This window comes from Dendrobates tinctorius, unplaced genomic scaffold, assembly GCF_039654945.1.
Source record: "Dendrobates tinctorius isolate UK_male_01 unplaced genomic scaffold, ASM3965494v1 ptg000196l, whole genome shotgun sequence".
Taxonomy (NCBI): domain Eukaryota; kingdom Metazoa; phylum Chordata; class Amphibia; order Anura; family Dendrobatidae; genus Dendrobates; species Dendrobates tinctorius.
Genome location: NW_027361863.1, coordinates 2,646,590 through 2,667,263, shown reverse-complemented (window position 1 = coordinate 2,667,263; position 20,674 = coordinate 2,646,590). Strand labels below are relative to the sequence as shown.

The 20,674-nt window shown below is 47.2% G+C and overlaps 2 protein-coding genes across 8 annotated transcripts in view; one reads left to right on the top strand and one right to left on the bottom strand.

Moving 5' to 3' along the window:
- The window catches only part of COX15 (cytochrome c oxidase assembly homolog COX15), a 31,149-nt gene extending 30,128 nt beyond the window's left edge, over positions 1–1,021 (bottom strand). Inside the window, exon 1 of the mRNA XM_073552796.1 lies at positions 867–1,021. The gene's annotated coding sequence lies outside the window, so the exon portion shown is untranslated. The remainder of the gene's footprint in view (positions 1–866) is intronic.
- On the top strand, positions 753–17,961 carry CUTC (cutC copper transporter). 7 transcript variants are annotated; one of them, XM_073552802.1, is made up of 9 exons: positions 753–775; positions 2,300–2,376; positions 2,465–2,524; positions 4,393–4,602; positions 11,022–11,057; positions 11,594–11,727; positions 14,410–14,437; positions 15,193–15,298; positions 17,222–17,961. In XM_073552802.1, the coding sequence occupies exons 2-9, from the start codon at positions 2,304–2,306 to the stop codon at positions 17,331–17,333; spliced, it is 759 nt and encodes a 252-aa protein (XP_073408903.1). In that variant the 5' UTR covers positions 753–775; positions 2,300–2,303; the 3' UTR covers positions 17,334–17,961. The 7 variants fall into 7 exon arrangements, with proteins under 7 accessions (XP_073408903.1, XP_073408902.1, XP_073408900.1 ...); XM_073552801.1 differs by lacking the exon at positions 753–775 and adding an exon at positions 915–972; XM_073552799.1 differs by lacking the exon at positions 753–775 and adding an exon at positions 1,035–1,288.
- Positions 17,962–20,674: the final 2,713 nt, after the last annotated feature.

The following is a 20,674-nucleotide window of genomic DNA, read 5'->3' as shown; positions in this document are numbered from 1 at the left end:
GGGGGAGCAGAGGGGCTGCTGTGGCTATGGGGGGGAGCAGAGGGGCTGCTGTGGCTATGGGGGGGAGCAGAGGGGCTGCTGTGGCTGTGGGGGGGAGCAGAGGGGCTGCTGTGGCTGTGGGGGGGAGCAGAGGGGCTGCTGTGGCTATGGGGGGGAGCAGAGGGGCTGCTGTGGCTATGGGGGGGGCAGAGGGTCTGCTGTGGCTATGGGGGGGAGCAGAGGGTCTGCTGTGGCTATGGGGGGGGGGAGCAGAGGGTCTGCTGTGGCTATGGGGGGGGAGCAGAGGGTCTGCTGTGGCTATGGGGGGGAGCAGAGGGTCTGCTGTGGCTATGGGGGGGGGCAGAGGGTCTGCTGTGGCTATGGGGGGGGAGCAGAGGGTCTGCTGTGGCTATGGGGGGAGCAGAGGGGCTGCTGTGGCTATGGGGGGAAGCAGAGGGGCTGCTGTGGCTATGGGGGGGAGCAGAGGGGCTGCTGTGGCTATGGGGGGGAGCAGAGGGGCTGCTGTGGCTATGGGGGGGAGCAGAGAAGGATGGTCCAAACACTTTGCACAGTCACATGTGTGAAAGTGAATTATCAAGTTGTTTTCAGGGTAACACATGGTAATCAAGCAACCAATCAGATTCCAGCTCTTATTTTTACATCTCCGTTTGGAAAATGAAAGCGTTATTCTGATTGGTAGCTGTGGGTGACGGCACATTTCCGTTGTGTGCGCGGCCGGGGAAGCACAGACGGTCCTATACTGAGGAGACCGCAGGCTGCCCGTTATCCCAGACAGGTAGCAGCGCCGGGAGACAGACACTATCACATGCAGGACCGCGCTCTGCTCTCCACAACCCCCAACCTCACAGACGACAGCCGACACTTACATTCCCCTCTGCAGATATGGCTGCTAACCGGTGAGGACCAAAGTGTCACTCATGGGCGCCGCCATGTTGGAAGCAACGTCATCACGTAACGCGTCACGTCACGAGGGTACGTAATGGAACGTCAGGCGCGCTTCAGCGTAGCCACTTAGTAAACAGAGGTGGTGAGCGTCCGCGCACAGCGGTAGCGCCCCCCGCCATGACTCCGGAATAGTCACAGATCCGAGTCCTCAATGGCTCCGCAAGGAATGGAAAGCTGCGAAACGCGCTATAGAGAATGCTGACCAATCACTGAGCGCCACTGTCAGACGACGACCCAATGACGAAGGGATTTCTGCAGACAGCCAATCGGAACCGACACTGGCATTTAGATAGCCAATCCGAGCGAGAGAGGCGTTAAACCGGAAGGAAGAGAGAATGGAGGGGTAACCAATCAGCGGCTAGTGGGTGTTGTGGTCGGGGACGTAGTGGGGGATGGTGACACAGGGAGGTAAACATGTAGTGCGTGTGACCCGGGCTGAGGATGCGGGGTGTGGGTGACTGCCCCCTGTATGTCCCTGCCATGTGTCACCTGATGCTGCTCTGCACAGTTAGATGGCAAAGAATAGGTGTAAGCACGTGAGCTGTAGCCAGGATGTGACAGCAGGATGTCAGCTGCTGGGGGATAGGCTGAGCCTGGTGTGGGGGACTGATCTGATCCCACTGGTGACGGTTGCGGTGTGGGGTCTGATCTTGGTTGTGGTGTTCATGGCAGCACAGGGTCTGATGCTGGCCGTGGCAACGTGGTGTTTCATCGTGACGTGGCTGCTCGGGGGCTGATCCTGGCCGTGGCAACGTGGTGTTTCATCGTGACGTGGCTGCGCGGGGGCTGATCCTGGCCGTGGCTGCGCGGGAGCTGATCCTGGCAGTGGTGTGTGGCTTGAGGGCTGATCCCCGCTGTGCGGCTCGGGGGGGGGGGGGCTGATCCCGGCCGTAGCTGCCGTGCGGCTCGGGGGGGGGCTGATCCCGGCCGTGGCTGCCGTGCGGCTCGAGGGGGGGGGGGGGGGGGGGCTGACCCCGGCCGTGGCTGCCGTGCGGCTCGGGGGGGCTGATCCCACCGTCACAATGTCGCAGTTTTTTCCCCTTCCATGCTGTAGGTTTCTATTAAAAGCCAATAAACATAATATCCTCCGGGCACTGTCATGCCTCGTGCAGCTGTGGCAGCAGGACCTGCAGTAATTGCATTACCCAGGATGCATCGGTGGATTTTGCATTCCTTCCCGCTTACTCTGAGGGTCGGTGCTGTCTTTATATTTTCCTTCCCCGGTTCCCGTCACTATGGTCTCCGGTTTCTCTTTTCACAGCTAAGCTGCTATTATTTTTTTAACTCTTTGTGTTACTTGTGCTTCTTTGACGCCCAGAGTCATATATGCAGTTTGTCTCCTGTTATTACGCAGGGAGATGGCGGATCAGGGTTTCCTTATGGAAGTTTGTGTCGATTCCGTCGAGTCTGCAGTGAACGCTGAGAGGGGAGGTAAGAGAGTGCATACATTTTATTCATTTTTTTTTTTTAATTAGAGGGGGATTTTCTTTGCACACAGAAGCTTTTTTTTTCTCATCAGGTGCCGGACGTATAGAACTCTGTGCCAGTTTACTGGAAGGAGGAATCACCCCGACCATAGGTGTGTTGTACCCAATTTTGAAAGTATTGGTGTGAGACAAACAATAAATGTTTTAAGCCCTGAGGTGCAGAATGGGAGAGATTTACTAATCCAGGGCGCTGTTCAGACAGTGCAGAGCTCGGCTGTCTTCACTCTTTTATTTCTCAGGAGTTAAAAAATCATAACAGCAGAAACTGCTTCAATAAACTGCCCCCATACTTTTGGGAGGTTTTGGAGAAGTTTTTCTTTTCCTGGAGCAGTTTTTTTTTTCTTTGCAGTCTTTTGATTGGACTGTGCCTAGCTTGTACTGGTTTCCTTCTGGTACTCTTTCTAAGAAGTGACATTGCACTTTAATTTTTCCATCAGATGTTTGTCAAAACCTCTTCAGGGAAAAAAGCCCCCAAAAACTTATATGAACAGCAACATGGATTTCACCTTAAAAAAAAAAAAATTTTGGAAGAGTTTTCCAAGAGGAGTTTGGCGAGTTGGTACTAAAAAAAAAAATAATTCAGTGTGAATATAGCCTTAGACTAGATCGTCTTAAGATCTTCCAAATTTCACCCTGAGATACAGAATGATCCATTCATTGCATCTTTAGATGCTTTGGGCTTGACTTTTACACAACCTCTCGGTTGATTTCCTACTGCTTCTTTTGCGCCAACATTTTTGTTCGGTTTGGTTCTGGTTTTTACACTGAAACCCCCCTTTCCCGCTAAACCATGATTTTGTAAAATGAACAGTGTTAAAACTCGTAGCTTGATGCAACTTTTTTTTGTAGGATCACATCTAGTGAGGAGCAAAAGTGCTTGTTACTCGACTTTGCATCGGGTGCTCAGATACACACCGAGTATCACGGGCGCTCGCATGAGATGATCGTCCCCCACTCCATATGTTTCTCTGGTGATAGACACCCCAAAAAAAAACCATGCGGGAATTGTCTGCCATACATGAACAATCCCCGCATGCTTTTTGGCTGTTTTAACAGCCGTGAAACGTATGGGGTGGGAACTTGGGCATGGCGCTCCAGCACCCGCGATACACAATGCAAACTTGAATAAAGAGCACTTTCGCTCATCCACAGATTGTATTACTAAAGGGTCAGCAACGATATATGACAAGGTATTCCAGCATTGTAAAGTGATGATCGGATGTGCCATAACATTTATTTTTTATTTTTTTTTTTTGGTGGTCTGATCTGTCCTTATGGTCCAAACTGCATTGGTGGTGGTCCGACCTGTCCTTATTCTATGTTTGGTGGTCTGACCTGCATTGGTGGTGGTCCGACCTGTCCTTATTTTATGTTTGGTGGTCTGACCTGCATTGGTGGTGGTCCGACCTGCCCTTATTTTATTTTTGGTGGTCTGACCTGCATTGGTGGTGGACCGACCTGCCCTTATTTTATGTTTGGTGGTTCTATCTGCCATTACTTCATGATTAGCGGTGGTCTGTCTTGCCCTTATTTTTTGATTGGTGTTGGTCCGACCTCTGAGACTCTACGATGGGTTTTCCCATCTGCTGTGCAGGTGAAACTAAGCCAGTGCTATGCCCCCTTCAGGATTAGTGGAGATGGGGGGTTCCCAGAAGTTAGACCTCCACTGATAATGATTTCTAATGTTCTATGTACAATTGAAGGGGTTTTCTAAGGTCTGGTAATTACTGCTAAAGCAAAGAAATGAAACTTGCTTACCCTCAGTTGTAGCTTTAATTGCCACTGCTGTACTGATTATCGAGGCTGGAGATAAAAGATGTTATTGGGTAAATGAGGACCATAACCTGCTCACCAGCCTTATCTTGTCACCATCGATATTTGGGGAAATATAGGTCAGGGGAAGGGATGAAGCGGCATGGCAGAGAATATTCGCCCCGTCATCATCTCGTACATTTTGCAGGTCTCTTGCAGGTGGTGAAGCAGTACGTGCAGATCCCTGTGTATGTGATGATTCGGCCACGAGGAGGAGACTTCCTCTACTCTGACCGAGAGATGGAAGTCATGAAAGCTGATATCCGTCTAGCAAAACTCCATGGTGCTGACGGCTTGGTTTTCGGAGCCCTGACAGAAGACGGCAGAATCGATGCAGAACTGTGCATGGATTTACTTGGTGAGACAAATATAGCGGCCGGGGTTAGGTTTGTTTTTCTCTTCGCCACGACAGCACCCACTGAGAGAGGGGATCCGCCCCTAGGAACAGGAAACCTACAGAGAGATAAATGGTGTGGTCCCCAGAGCCGGAAGCAGCATCGGGGGAGATTGATATTCAGCTCCCCCCTCAGCTGGTAATGCACGTGGAGCAGGTAATAATGTGCCTTGCTCACGGTGGTGGTGCAGGAGCCGACACCTAGCTCCCTCAGGGATGTGGCATTACGAGCCAAGCAGGGCTCATATGACAGCACGGCATCGGGGCTACCATTGTAGTGCCCCCCCGCCCCCCCCCCCCCCCCTTGGTTGCGAGGCCAGGACCGCAGATGACTGCCGAGCTCGCAGGGACGCCGAAGCGCGAGGAGAGAAGAATTTCATACCTGACTCCGGTGGTGTCAGCAGTATGAGCAAATCCGGCGGTGCGGGGGCAGCGATGGCCGAGAGGCGCCCGGTGAACATAACGCCGGCGCTCCCATGCAGCGGCGAGGCGACCCGGAAGTGGATGCCTCTGAACTTCCGGTTGAGAAGCAAACATCGCGGTATCGCCCACAGGTAGAGGCTGCGCAGGCAGGGAGAAGAGGGAAAAAAAAAAAGGAGAGAAGGGGCGAAACAGGAAGCTGCATAAAAGCACCAGCCAGAGGAGCACCGGTGCGCGGCAATGTCGTCCGCAAACGACCCTATTTCGCTCCAACGAGAATTGCCAGGCGAGTCCCTGCATGGCAGTACAAGAAGAGATAGCAACGCTAGAAGAAGTGACAGCACCAGGAGGACGTGCAGCACCAGAAGAAGTAGCAGTGGACGCTCCAAGCAGAACGAGTCCACGGAAAAAAAGCGGAAGGAGAAGAAGCCAAGCCACTCCACGCCTCAGCAGGAGCCTCCAACCCCACAGCCGGTAGGATGCTGACAAAATTCACGGGTGAGTGTTTTTTTTTTAGTCACGCTTATGTAGCTGATGGCGCAATCTTTTTCTATGTATAAAGATTATTATTATTATTATTATTACCCCGTAGGCAAAAAGGACGGATAAGTCCAAACACAGTGTGCCCTATGTTCCCAACCTCTTCTGGATAACTATCCAAAGAGGTTATGTCAGACCTGTATTGTACAGACCCTACAGGAGTAATCTTCAGGAAGAACTGAAGATATGCATTTGATAATAAGGCAGGAACTACAAGCCTTGGGGGGCTCTGATAGTTTCGGAGGTCAATCCTCCAGCAGAGGGATCACCTTCAGAGGCTGGGGAGCTCGATTCAGAGATTTCCCAGGAGTACTTATCCTCAGAAGAAGAGGAACAGTCTTGCTTCCCCACTGACAGTATTAATAATCTTGTGAAGTCAGTGTGTAATACGATGGGGCTACCGGACACTAAGGACCCCAAAACCCCTCAGGAAATAATGTTTGCTGGAATCTCCCAGAGGAGGGTTCGAGCTTTTCCAGTGATCCCAGCGATAAAGGAGCTGGTGGGGAAGGAGTGGCAAAAGCAGGGGCAAAAATGCTATCTCCCGTTAACTTCCAAGCGGAGATACCCATTTGATGATGAGGAATTGGCCTCTTGGACAAAAGTCCCCAAGGTGGATGCGGCCGTAGCCTCCACTTCTCACCGATCTTCCTTACCCTATCCTGACACCCTAGACCGCAAGGCAGATGCCCTCCTCAAGAGATCTTGGGAGGTGTGCACAGGGGCCTTCAAGCCGGCAATATCGGCAACATGTACGGGGAGATCAATGTTTATTTGGTTAGACGAGCTGGAGGAGAAAATAAAAACGGGAACATCTAGAGATAAGCTTCGTGCCTGGATTCCGCTTATAATAGGTGCAGCAACCTTTTTATCAGACGCCTCAGCTGACTCCCTCCGATTAGCTGCCAGATCAGCAGGTTTGACCAATGCAGCCTGGCGGGCCCTGTGGTTGAAGGGATGGAGAGGTGATACACAGACAAAAGCCAAGCTCTGTGCTATGCCCTGTCAGGGTAAGTACCTGTTTGGTACAGTACTAGATGAGATCCTGACCAAAGTGGAGAAAAGGAAAAAAGGATTCCCTAACCCGTATGTTCCCTTCCACAGGAGGGCCTTCAGGAAGACCCCATTCGGCAAAAAAAAAGGAGTACAGACCCCAATACCGCTGGGGCAACAAGGATACCAGACAAAAGGGTAACCTATTTGGGAAATGCCCCTTCAAATCAGGGGACAAGTTCCGGTAATACCAATCCACCGGTAGGTGGCAGGTTATTATATTTTAGCCACCAATGGCAAGTAATAACGGCTAATCCCTGGGCTATTAACATCGTTACAGAGGGCCTCAGATTAGAATTCGTCCTATAGCCTCTGGACTCCTTCCTATTGACCTCTCCGAAATACCCGGTCCAGCAGGAAGCATTGGAATTAGAAATTACAGGCCTCTTAGCCAAGCATGTTCTTGTGGACGTTCCAACAGAGGAAAGAGGGAAAGGATTCTACTCTCCCTTGTTCTTTGTCCCTAAGCCTGATGGATCATTTAGAACCATAATCAATTTGAAGAAGCTTAATACCTTTTTAAGGCAACGATCCTTTAAGATGGAATCTATACGATCTGCGATAAAACTCTTGTTTCCTAGGTGCTTCATGGCAGTCTTGGACCTCAAAGATGCCTACTAACATCTTCCAATATTCAAGGGGCATCAAAGATTCCTCCGAGTGGCAGTCATGCTAGAAGGTCGAATACGACATCTCCAGTTTACGGCAATGCCATTCGGGCTGTCCATGGCACCCCGAGTATTTACCAAATTAATGCTGGAGGTGATGTCACACTTAAGATTAAAGGATACCCTAATAGTTCCGTACCTGGACGATCTACTAATAGTGGGGAATTCCGGTTCTCAATGCAGATGGAGATTAGCTGATATTATCTCATCCTTGCATGCGCTTGGCTGGCTAGTCAACTGGGAGAAATCCAGGCTACAACCGGTCACCTGCCAGACGTTCTTGGGCCTTCATCTAGACTCAGTAAGTCTAAAATGCCTCCTACCAGAAACAAAGAAACTGGCCATAATTAATAAAGTACGGAGGGCAGGCAGTAAACCAACAATGTCACTAAGGGAAGGCATGTCCTTGTTGGGATCCTTAACATCATGTATTCCAGCAGTTCAGTGGGCCCAATTCCATACTAGGAAGTTGCAGTGGGCTGTTTTGCAGGAGGGGGATAGATTACAGGGGCAGTTGGAAGGAAAAATGTTCCTATCAGAGGTGACCTGCTCCCTCAGTTGGTGGCTAGACCCGGTTAATCTCTCGGGAGGGGTTCCATGGCAGATTATTCCCTCAAAGATAGTCACTACGGACGCTAGTCCCTTGGGGTGGGGAGCCCACCTAGATAAAGATATGATTCAGGGACGGTGGTCCAAAGCTGAAGCAGAGGATTCATCCAATATGAATGAACTAAGAGCCATATATTATGCCATATCTGAATTTCTCCCACGGCTTCAAGGAACCCATGCAAGAATTCAATCAGACAACACTGCAGTGGCGTATCTAAACCGGCAAGGAGGCACGTGATCAGGGCCGCTCATGTCTATCGCAGAGAAAATTCTAAATATGGCCGAAGTACACCTCCACTCCTTGTTGGCACTCCATATCAGGGGGGTAGACAATTCCAGAGCGGACTTTCTCAGTCGCCACACCCTGCATCAGGGGGAATGGGTGCTCCGCCAACGCATCTTTGAGATAGCAGCCAGGTGGGGCAGACCAGAAATAGACCTGTTCGCCACAAGAGCCAACAGGCGAGTAGGAAAGTTCGCTTCGCTATACATGCTTAATCGATGCCCTCCAATCACCCTGGCAGTTCCGTCAGGCCTACGCCTTCCCTCCAATGATACTACTGCCGACGGTCATCAGAAAAATAATGGAAGAAGGGGCAAGGGTCATCTTAATAGCCCCCTTCTGGCCCAAGAGGCCATGGTTTTCATGGCTGAGAGCCATGTCAATCACAGACCCATGGATTCTCCCGCTACATCGGGACCTCCTGTCACAAGGACCATGTTACCACCCTCAGGTCAAGGGGCTGAGTCTCACGGCTTGGAATTTGAAAGGGAGTTATTAAGGCTAAGAGGATTCTCGGAAGGTCTAATAGACACCCTCCTACAGAGTAGGAAGGAATCCACAACAAGGATCTGCACTAGAGTATGGCAGAAATTCTTAGCCTTCCATTCAGCAAATCGTTCTAGTGAAATACCTATCCCGGCTATCTTAGAATTCCTACAAAAGGGACGGAAGTTGAATCTTTCTGTCAATACTCTAAAGGTCCAAGTGTCGGCCCTGGGGGCCTAATATAACTACAATGTGGCAGGTAACAGATGGGTGGCTAGATTTATTTCAGCTTGTCAGCGAACGAACCCAGTCCACATTCCCCGACTACCATCATGGGACCTTAGTCTAGTCTTAGATGCCTTCACACAGGCCCCTTTTGAGCCCATACACTCGGTATCAATAAAATACGTTACATTGAAAACTGCACTACTAGTAGCTCTAGTGTCAGCGAGGAGAGTGAGTGATCTCCAAGCCCTGTCGAAAGATCCACCCTTCCTGTCAATAGGCCAGGACAGGCTAGTATTAAAGATGGACCCGTCCTATCTCCCTAAGAGAGCCACTAAATTCCACAGATCCCAAGAAATCTACCTGCCCTCCTATGATAACCCCGTTACACCAGAGGAGGATAGATACCACGCCTTAGATGTAAAGAGAGCAGTCCTAGCCTACTTAGAAAGCACCAGTCCCTGGAAGCAGAGCGGGGCTCTTTTTGTCTCCTTCCAGGGTAACAAGAAAGGGTGCGGAGTTACAAGAGGCACGCTGTCCCGATGGATCAGGGACGCGATCTCGGTGGCATATTCAGCAAAAGGAGAAGACCCTCCACAGGGTATAAAGGCACATTCTACATGAGCCATATCCTCCTCCTGGGCCGAAAGGGCGAATATCCCGATTGAGCTAATATGTAAGGCTGCAACCTGGTCTTCTCCTTCTACCTTTTTATAGTCACTATAGACTAGATTTAGCCTCTTCTGAGGATTTAGCATTTGGTAGATCTGTCCTTGACACGGTGGGTCCTCCCAGGTGATTGTCTCTGGAAATCTCTCAGTGGGTGCTGTCGTGGCGAAGAGAAAAAAACAGATTACTTACCGGTAATACTCTTTTATAGAGCCATGACAGCACCCACTCACTTCCCTCCCGTAATATATAGCATTCACAAGGCTCTCTGGTGGTGGAGAATTTTTAATAGTATATAAATATGTACATAGATGTAGTAAGCATATAGTGACTATAGATTAGAATCGCTTACCAAGGAAAAGATTGACTAAAACATGTATGGCGGTTCCTCTTGTTCTCTGTATCCCGACTGAGGGAGCGAGGGGGGACCGCCCCATTTATCTCTCTGTAGGTTTCCTGTTCCTAGGGGCGGATCCCCTCTCTCAGTGGGTGCTGTCACGGCTCTATAAAAGAGTATTACCGGTAAGTAATCCGGTTTTTTGCTGAGGAGGTGGATCTCATCTGGTGTCTTCTGATATTTTTCACCCTGAACTTGTAAATGAATAATTAAAAAAAGTCATTTTTTCTTCTTGATGTCTGGTCTCCTCCGGAATTGAACCTACAACCTACATCATTGCAGGCAGCAGCAGTTTGTAACTCTTTTGTGTCTTTTTCGGAGCTCCTTTCAGCTAATTTATGACCACGGACCAGATCAAAGTTGAATATGCAGAAAAGCATTTCACTTTGATGTGGTCCTAAATCGGCTAAGAAGAGTTCAGAAAAAGACAGATAAGGGTTAAAAACTCTCCCATCAGAAAAATTATGACTAACAGAGACTCCGATAAATCAGTCTGCAGCCAGCAACAGAAAGTGTGAAACAGCGTCTATAGAAGGCAAAAGGTGCAACATTTCAATAAAATAGAATTGTAAAACGGACTCTTGGCCCCAATCACATGCAGTTAAGTAAACAAAACAAAATAATTGCCCACCCCTCAAAGTGGACAAACCCGTTAACAATATTAATGGGTTTTTTTTTATTACTCCTTCACTGCAGAGATTCCATTCACACGGAATAAAACACTCGCACAAAATTGAGTCTTTATCCGATTCAAATTTTGGGATATTTTCTCAGTTCTGATAACCACTCCTAGAATAAGACTACATTTACAGCATGAAGGAGAGCAAAAAATAAGGGAGACTCATGCAGACCAGTGCATGGACTCATGGGTATATAGTATGTGACCTGCTATACCGTCACCCGGATCACAATGTTCATCCAAACTGATGGGACACTCTGAACATCCCCTCACCCACTAATGAATCTTTTTGGAACATCAGGTGTCCTTTACAACGGAGCTTCTGTGAATAACTCTGTTCCTTTCATCTTCCAGCTATTTCTCGCCCTCTTCCTGTCACTTTCCATCGAGGTAAGAATGACAACTTGTGGTCTGTGTAAGGCTATGTGCACACAACGTCTTTTCCAGGCTGACAAACCCGCCGAGTTTTTCAAGTGGATGACGACTCTGGAAACACCAGTGTGTCTTGTTGTGTGGTTTCCCCCCCCCCCCCCCCCCCACCATGTTTTTATTTTTATTTTTTTTTACTTTTTGTAGTTCCTTGACCACCTCTTTTTTGACTTTTTGTTTGCCAGCATTTTTTTTGCTTTTTTAGCATTTTTGGGACATTTTCTTTTTTTTATTGGTGTTTTTCTTGCACTCCATTCAATCTGCTGTGGTTTTTCATGCAAAACGCTCACTAAGACGTCCAGATGACTTTTGAATCTTCCCATTGACTTGTACTGAGCGTCTTCAGAGCTGAATCCACCTGGACAAGTCGTGGTGTGCACATGGCCTAAGCTGCGTGTGGAAACTGAGGTTATGATGGCTGATGGTAGCAATGATGCTGTGCTGCACGGATCTGCCATCTCCGCTCCTTTACTGTCCCATGTGCTGTTGTATTGCAGCGTTTGACATGGTCTATGACCCCTTACTGGCTATGGAGACTCTGATTTCGCTTGGGTTTGAGCGGGTGCTGACCAGCGGGTGCGACAGCTCCGCACTGGAGGGTCTGCCTTTAATAAAGAGGCTCGTGGAACAGGTAATTACTCTCACAGCAGTCCTAATAATGAGCATAGCCATGATCTCTCCATCACCTGCCCATCCCACTCAGGGGTATTATAGTGAGCAGATAATGGGGTACCAGCTGCAGCTGATTTTTTTTAACTTTTTTTTTTTTTAATCATCATATCCATTGTTTTCTGCCACTTCTGACTCCTCTCCATGTTTTTCCTTCAACTTCTATCCTAGAGATTATTATTATTATTATTATTATTGTTATAGCGCCATTTATTTAATGGCGCTTTACATGTGAGGAGGGGTATACATAATAAAAACAAGTACAATAATGTTAAACAATACAAGTCATAACTGGTACAGGAGGAGAGAGGACCCTGCCCGCGAGGGCTCACAATCTACAAGGGATAGGTGATAATACAGTAGGTGAGGGTAGAGCTGGTCGTGCAGCGGTTTGGTCGATCGGTGGTTACTGCAGGTTATAGGCTTGACGGAAGAGGTGGGTCTTCAGGCTCTTTTTGAAGGTTTCGATGGTAGGTGAGAGTCTGATATGTTGTGGTAGAGAGTTCCAGAGTAGGGGTGATGCGCGAGAGAAATCTTGTATGCGATTGTGGGAAGAGGAGATAAGAGGGGAGTAGAGAAGGAGATCTTGTGAGGATCGGAGGTTGCGTGCAGGAAAGTACCGGGAGACGAGGTCACAGATGTATGGAGGAGACAGGTTGTGGATGGCTTTGTATGTCATGGTTAGGGTTTTGTACTGGAGTCTCTGGGCAATGGGGAGCCAGTGAAGGGATTGACAGAGGGGAGAAGCTGGGGAATAGCGGGGGGACAGGTGGATTAGTCGGGAAGCAGAGTTTAGAGTAGATTGGAGGGGTGCGAGAGTGTTCGAGGGGAGGCCACAGAGCAGGAGGTTGCAGTAGTCAAGGCGAGAGATAATGAGGGCATGGACTAGGGTTTTTGCAGATTTTTGGTTGAGGAATGAACGGATTCGTGAAATATTTTTGAGTTGAAGTCGGCAGGAAGCGGAAAGGGCTTGGATATGTAGTTTGAAGGAGAGATCAGCGTCAAGGATTACCCCGAGGCAGCGAGCTTGTGGGACTGGGGAGAGTGGGCAACCATTTACTTTAATGGATAGGTTCGTTGGGGGGGTCACGTGAGATGGGGGAAAGATGATGAATTCTGTTTTTTCCATGTTAAGTTTCAGAAATCTAGCAGAGAAGGATGAAATAGCAGACAGACATTGAGGGATTCTGGTTAGCAGGGAGGTGATATCTGGTCCAGAGATCTAGATCTGTGTGTCATCAGCATAGAGATGATACTGAAAGCCATGAGATTCTATGAGCTGTCCGAGGCCGAAGGTGTAAATGGAGATGAGCAGGGGCCCTAGGACTGAACCTTGTGGGACTCCGACAGATAGGGGGTGAGGTGAGGAGGTGGTGTGTGAGTGGGAGGCGCTGAATGTCCGGTCTGTTAGGTATGATGAGATCCAGGATAGGGCCAAGTCTGTGATGCCGAGGGATGAGAGGGTCTGTAATAATAGGGAATGGTCCACTGTGTCAAAGGCAGCCGACAGGTCCAGGAGGAGGAGGACAGAGTAGTGTCGCTTGCTCTTGGCAGTTAAGAGGTCATTGGTGACCTTAGTAAGGGCAGTTTCAGTCGAGTGGTGTGACCGGAAGCCAGAGATGAGGTTAAAAGCAAATAATTCTGACTGAATTGTGCCTATTATGTATTAATGTAATGCAGGTTATGATATGAACCCCTTAAGAATAGTTATTTGCGGCCTCGAGTTCCCCCTTTATTTTTCTTCTATAAATCGCTTCTTTAATTGGGTTTTATTACGGTTAATTGCACAGTCAGGAGTAATTGTAGTGCAAAACCATGGTTGTCAATCAGAGCCGCACTCCTGATCGCTCAGATAAACCTGTTGTGTCCCCCCCCCCCCCCCCATACTAGGAGATGATGTATGTGTCGGCCCTTCAGCAGGAAAGAGTTAAAGACTTTCTCTGGCGCCGGTCACTTCCACATGGGGAGGTGGGTGCTTCTGATGACCTTTTGTAGACATGTCTCTGCCAGGACGCACGCACCGTTGGCACTGGTGATTTTTCACGGACGGGACCGGTGTGCCGTCAGCAGGCACCAGAATAGTACGGGTGCATGAGACCTGCTGACTGCCCACCTGTCCACATAACCTCATCAGTGCTGCCGAATAGTCCCGTCACTTCGTACAAAAAGGAGACTCCAGAGCCCCATTCCTGAGATCAGTGGAGATATCCGACCCTGTCCACAGGCTGCAGTTTGTTTTATATATTTTAGGGGGAAAGTGCTTCACTCACCCTCCTTGGGTCCAGATCATCTGCTCTGCTGCTGCTCCCTGTATCTGTTGTCTGCAGCTAATATTTGAGCTCACTGATTGGCTGCAGGTTCTGTGTTGAACCTGGATAGGGTGAGTAAAGCACAATTTTTATTTTTTTTGAAATCTGCCTTTAATAGGGAAAAGTTGTTGAGGTGGGGGTGTTTTCATCCCCTTTTTAAAATAATTTTGAAGACTTTCAGACAGGACTAAGGACCTAGACACAGCGGGGGGGATTTATGTAGCCGTGCGTGAACGTTAATTCATCGGAAACACCGAGCACTTATCCTGTACATAACATATTCTGCCGTCTGCCTTATACATCCTCAGTCACGTGATAATGTTTTTCTCTTCCAGGCCAAAGGCAGGATCATTGTGATGCCCGGTAGGTAAACCACAAGCCGCCTAAATATGCCCTAGGAAAAGATCTGCCGCTACTATGTCTGAGCTGTCGGCACTCTACACATGGAAGCTTTAGTTTGTGGTGGTCTTCACACTCTCCCCTTAGAGAGAAAGTTATTAGATGCAGAGGTCCCCAGATTAGGATCCTCCCCTCTTGGCCAGAGTAGAGAGCGAATACATATTGCGCCTCTTTCTCTGGAGGACTTGTCCTCTCCTGTACTCTATGTTGTACACATAAGCCTTTTCATTTAAAATGTGCAATTCCTAACTTACCCTGTGGAGGCGCTGCAGGGAAACGCTACACTTGCTGACAGATTGCTGACGATCAATTGGAAGGAAGCTTCGCTTAGTCCTTGACAATAAGAACTGAAGTGCCAAGTGACCCCTGGGTCTTCCAAAATCTAAATACTTGCGTGAAAGTAGAAGAGATTGCGCCACATTGAGGTGGTATATTACAGGCACCTTTTATAATCTTTGAGATTCCATTATATTACAATTGGACAAATCATCCATCATGGTCTAAGCGCTGTGTCACATAAAACATACAAGCGTAATGAAAATAGTCGCAGTACGAGCGAGGCTAGCGCTAAAATTGCATCGCGGTCTTTTAAATGGGGTGGTCAACGGCCAGTATGTGCAGTGTACCACGTCGCAAAAAATTTGATTAGGGGGTTGGAAATATTTCACTTTATTTACATATCATTTTTTTTTTTTTTTTTTTTTTTTTTGATCCTTTAGGTGGTGGCATCACAGAGAGGAACCTCCACAGAATTCTAGAAGGTGCCGGAGTTGAAGAATTCCACTGTTCTGCGCGCTCTACCAAGGAGTCGTTAATGAAATACAGGTAAAGCACATGACACAAAGAAAAGCAATATCCATGTTCTGTTTTGTTTATTAGTACCAAATAATATTGCGTAGTGACCCACAGGTTTCTTTTAAAAAAATTTTTTTTACATTTGTTTGTATGACTGATAATAATTCTCCTTTTTGCACTATTTTTTTTAGAACTTTATTTTTCCATCAACACAGCCATATAAGGGCTTGTTGTTTTTTCTTTTTTCCCAAGAAGATTGATTTTTAAATGACACCATAAATTTTATTACTGTATTTAATGCAAAAGAAAAAAAAAAAATTCCCAAGTTGGATGAAATGATGGAGGGGGAAAAAAAAAAACAATTTTGTTTTGTTTGTACAGCATTTGTTTGGTTACTATGACCTGTCACCATGACTCTCCAGGCTATTGCAGCTGTGTCGATATATTTTTTTGTGTTTGTTTTACTGTGCTGTTTTTGTTTTGTTTTTGTTTTTTGGTTTTTTTTTATCTCTTTAAATATAATAAATAAATTCAGAACTTTGTTAATAAAAAAAAAAAAATTGGTTTGTGTAGCCATTTTCTTAAATCTAATTTTTGTTACATCCAATCTGCTGACTGCTTTTTGTAGGCATGTTTGAGGGGAAGTTCAGCAAATGAAAAAGGCTTTTTTTTTTTTTTTTTCATCTTATTGGGTAAATATTTACGGTAGATATTTTATTAGTACGTGCAATTACACACATGCAGATACCAGATATGTAATTATTATTATTATTATTATTATTATTATTTTTTCCTATTTGCATGTGAGGAAAAAGAGGGTGATTTCAATTTTCATATTTTTCATCAGCGCGATCGCTGATTTTGTGACGCCACAGTGAGATTGCTGTGTGTGACGGGGATCAGCGACCGGCCCCCCTGCCGGTTATCGCTGATCGTCCTCGATCGCCCTGGGCCATTTTTTTGATCGCTGGTCTCCCGCTGGCCAGCACGCATCGCTGCATGTGGCAGCGAGAGACCAGCGATCAGCGACGCTGGTTTCTAATGTAAACATCGGGTATCCAGGAGCCGCGCGGCTCTTAGATACCCGATGTTTACCTTGGAAACCAGCGTGTGCCGGTTTCCAAGGTAAACAGCGGGTATCCAAGATCCGCGGTTCCTGGATACCCAATGTTTACATTAGAAACCAGCTTGCTCGCTGGTCCTGATCGCTGGAGGGGCTGTCTATGTGACCGCTCACCAGCGATCAGCCTAACGATGTCCCAGTGATCCCATCCATGTCGGATCGTTGGTGGGATCGCTGGGACATCGTTTTGTGTAACGGGGCCTTTACATATTTAGTTAATGCCATTAGGGGATTTGAACCTGAAATCATTTGATCACCCGTACGATACACTGCAGTGCGCGATTAGTGTATGATGCTCGGCCACTGGCCGTGCTTCATAGGAGTCCTGACATGGGGGGCCTATCATAGGTTACTGACTGCCATGGCACCTGATCGGCGCCCCTCGACCGCTTTCAGATCTGTTACGATCAGAGTTATCTCTGATTGCAGTAGTTATCTTTGATGTCGGCGGTGGAACAGCATTGTCACCTGCAGTGTATGGAGGCAGTGGAGCTCTGGAGCATGCGTTACACAGTGGTGGTGCACTTCCACTATACAGGTACAGCGGCCATAGCCAAGGGAACAACCTATTTTTCATGGTCGTGTATCTTACATCCTGATGGAAACTGAACTTGTTATCGATTACGTCCTTCAGATGCCGGATGTACCTGTGCCACCGCCACATTGCTTTTTTGCATCTTGCAGATGCTGGACATGGCCGTGCCGCCCGACACGTTATTTTTGCAGATGTCACATCTCATTTATGTAGAGTTTGGGGTTGAGTGTTCGCTTTTGCCGCACTTGTCGTTTTCACCCGATTCATACTGAAATTTGTGCTCTTTTTGTATCAGAAACAACTCCGTGACAATGGGAGCCGCACTTTCTACCTCGGAGTATTCCATCAAGGTTGCCGATGTGACCAAAGTCAGGACATTGAATGCAATGGCAAAGAATTTCCTCTGAAACCACCTCCCATGGAGCCGCAGAGAATGAATGTCGTGTTGCATCAACACAGAGCAGATTGGTTTGGTACCTGGCGCTGACTGATGGTTGGGGAAATGGAGGCCGAGCCCTGGTGTGGATGCGACTGCATGATGGATTCTGGGTTCTGTGTTCTGCTTGTCCACTCTGGGTGAAGAAACAATTGAGGGGAAATCGACGGTGATGTACGGACCTGCTCCTCTACGCTGAGGAGAAAAGCAGCACGTTGTCCTGGGTGCTTCACCTTTTGTGGGCTTTTTTTTTTGGAGTGGCCATAATTACAATATTTATCTTTTAGAAAATGATCTTTAATGAAAATACTTAGTCCTCAATGACAATGGGGCGAATCCACCTCTGGGTCCGCTGGCACATCTTCAGCCATTCCTAGCTATGAACTTCCCTCTGTCAATGAGCATCCCAGCAGTGAAAAATAGCGGTGCTGCTGCTTGGTTTAAGGGGGAAATCTGTGGCCGTCTGAATACGGACTACTTGGATACAGTTCATAGTTGGATATCGTGGTATAAATTGGTTAATTAATTCCTTGTGAGCCATCCCCCCCCCCCCAAAAAAAAAAAAATAAATAAATAAATAAAGGGGAAATGTCCAGTTAGTACGAGTCCTCTGACTTTATATTATGTGTTACAATATTTGTTTGTTGAGAATCTGGGAAATGGAAATTTTATTAATTTCTGAAGGTGAACAGACCGCAAGCCTAAAAAATGGTGGCGTATTGGGATCAGTAGGGAACGTGTCCGTGTGACTTTTTTTTTTTTTTTTTTTTTAATTTATTTAAAAGATACATTTTGATTCTCATTGATTTGTGATTGGACAGTACAAGTATGCGTGTCTATCTATGTATACTGGAAGACTACCGTCCTAGAAATCTGCACTGGAATTTAAAGGGGTTATCCACCGCCTGTCACTTCCATATCGGGGAGTGAATGGCGCTGTCAGTGTTGCGTCCTTGGCACTTCTCAGATCTCGTGCATGCGTTATATCCTACTTAATAGGATAGATGTGCAATATCTGGCGGGCAGCAGCAATCTCATCTCGTGTCCGGATGCTGAAGTTTCCTAAAATTGTATCTTTGATGGCCTCTTTTTGAAAGAAATGGGACAGAAGGAGCAGCAATGGCAGGCACAGGCTCGTACTGATGAGCCGGTGTGCCTGTGTTAAAAAGATATGTGCTGCAACCTTTAATATCATGGTTGGGAGGAGTCCTGGAGGTCCGATCTAACGTGACATCCCTGTGTTGGATGCTGATGCATGTAGACCAGCGGCAATGAGTACAAGTTTTGTCCTGGTCCCATTAAACTGAACCTGTCTTGTCCCCAAAAACTATTATCTTGCAGATATGGGGGTTAATAGCGTTCCAATGTTGTCCAGGCACAGTACTGAAAATGGGGCTACAGGGAGAAAATTAACTTTTTTCCTCTCGGGAGTCGCCGGCTTTTAGTCATAGTCGTGCATGGAGCGAGTACTGTCATCCCTCACTATACTGTGAGCAATGGCTTTAAGCACGTCCCGGCACATTAACTGACTGTCAATCAAAGTGCCGGGGCGTGGTTATAGCTACGTTTGCTGTATACCGAGTGATGACTGCAGCCATTCCAGGCACGCCTCTATGACTTAACGCTTGCGGCTCCTGGGAAGAATAAAGTTAATTTTCCCCCAGTAGCCGCACTTTTAGTAGGGCAGCATTGCACCCCTATTTAACTGCAGATTAACCCTATACCTTCAGGTCAATATCATTTGGGGACAGGATAGGTTCCCTTTTAAGATTAATCTGTTTCGTAGTGAAGGCCCCCTTATTAAGGAAATAAGGAATAATGAGGTATTTAAAGTCCCAAAAATAGGAACAAGGAAAACTACAAAAAACAGACATGTTCCCATCAAACACGCTACATGAGGACTAACTAGTGATTTCTAGAATATGGTGATACAAAAACAAATGATATGTTTTATTATTTTTGTACAATACTCAAAATACAGTATAAGCCAAGATTTTCAGCCCCTTTTTTTGGGCTGAAAGTCCCCCTCTCGGCTTATTCTCGAGTCATATATGCCAGGGGGTCGGCGGGGGTGTCAGGTCATACTTACCCCCTCCTGCCGCGTCTCTGCAGCCCCCCCGCTTCTCCACGGTCTTCCTTCCTTCAGCGGTCACATGGTACCGCTCATTAAACGCATGAATAATCGCATATTTGAGTTTAATGAGCGGTACCACTTGACTGCTGAAGGGAGAACGGGGCTTCAGAGACCGCGCCAGGAAGGGGTAAGTATAGGCTATATTCACCTGTCCCCGGTCCATTGCTGCTGTCTGATGTGTCATCTGTCAGTGACGTTCAGGCAGCAGAGGGCACGGCGTGCACTAACCACGTCACCGCGCCCTCTGCTGTCTGAATGTCACTGACAGCTGATGTGGGCGATAGCGGTGTGCAGCGATGGACCCAGGACGGGTGAATATCTCGGGTGTCGGGTCCTGAGCCAGCGGTGACACCGGCACCTGGCCCCCACAGACAGAGAGGTGAGGATGTCATTTTTTTTATTTGCAGCGGCAACAGCATATGGGGGGCATAATCTATGGAGCAGCATATGGGGGCATAACCTTTATTGAGCAGCATATGGGGCATATTATGCTATGGAGCATCTTATGGGGCCATTATTAACCTTTGTGCAGCATTATATGGGGTGTATTTTGAATGGAGCATCTTATGGGGCCCATCATGAACTGTATGGAGCATTATATGAGGCTCCTCATTCAATATGACTATTCAAAAACATTTATCCTACTATTTTTATTTTTGAAATTTACCAGTAGCTGCTGCATTTTCCACCTTAAGCTTATACGCGAGTCAATAAGTTTTCCCAGTTTTTTGTGGCAAAATTAGGGGGGGTCGGCTTATACTCAAGTATATACGGTAAGTAAAACTGCATAACTTTGTTCTTTTGATCAACACAATCCTGGCGATACCAAATGAATTGCTGTTTTTGGTTTTTTTTGTTTTGTTTTTTTTTTTCTCCAATTTTGATAAAAGTGAAGAGTATGTTCCTCTCCTGCCCCAAAAATGGTGCCACTGACAAATAACTCATCCCACAAAAAAACAAGCCCTATACAGCAACTTCGATGATTTTTTTTTTTTTTTTTTTTGTGTCAATCAATTATGGCTCCTGGAAAACAATAGTTGGAGAAAAAAAAAAAAAAAAAAAGGTGTGGACATTAAGACAAAATAGACTGTTCCTTTAAGGTTATGTGCACACAGTGCAGATCCTCCCGTGGATTTTTCCGCTCTGATTTTACTAAATCTGCAGGTCAAATGACCTGC

Bases quoted from the DNA above. Each gene is read 5' to 3' on its own strand.
- CUTC (XM_073552797.1), top strand. The intron at 2,377-2,464 runs GTAAGAGAGTGC...TTTTCTCATCAG, and splicing joins AGTGAACGCTGAGAGGGGAG to GTGCCGGACGTATAGAACTC. The intron at 4,603-11,021 runs GTGAGACAAATA...TTCATCTTCCAG, and splicing joins ACTGTGCATGGATTTACTTG to CTATTTCTCGCCCTCTTCCT.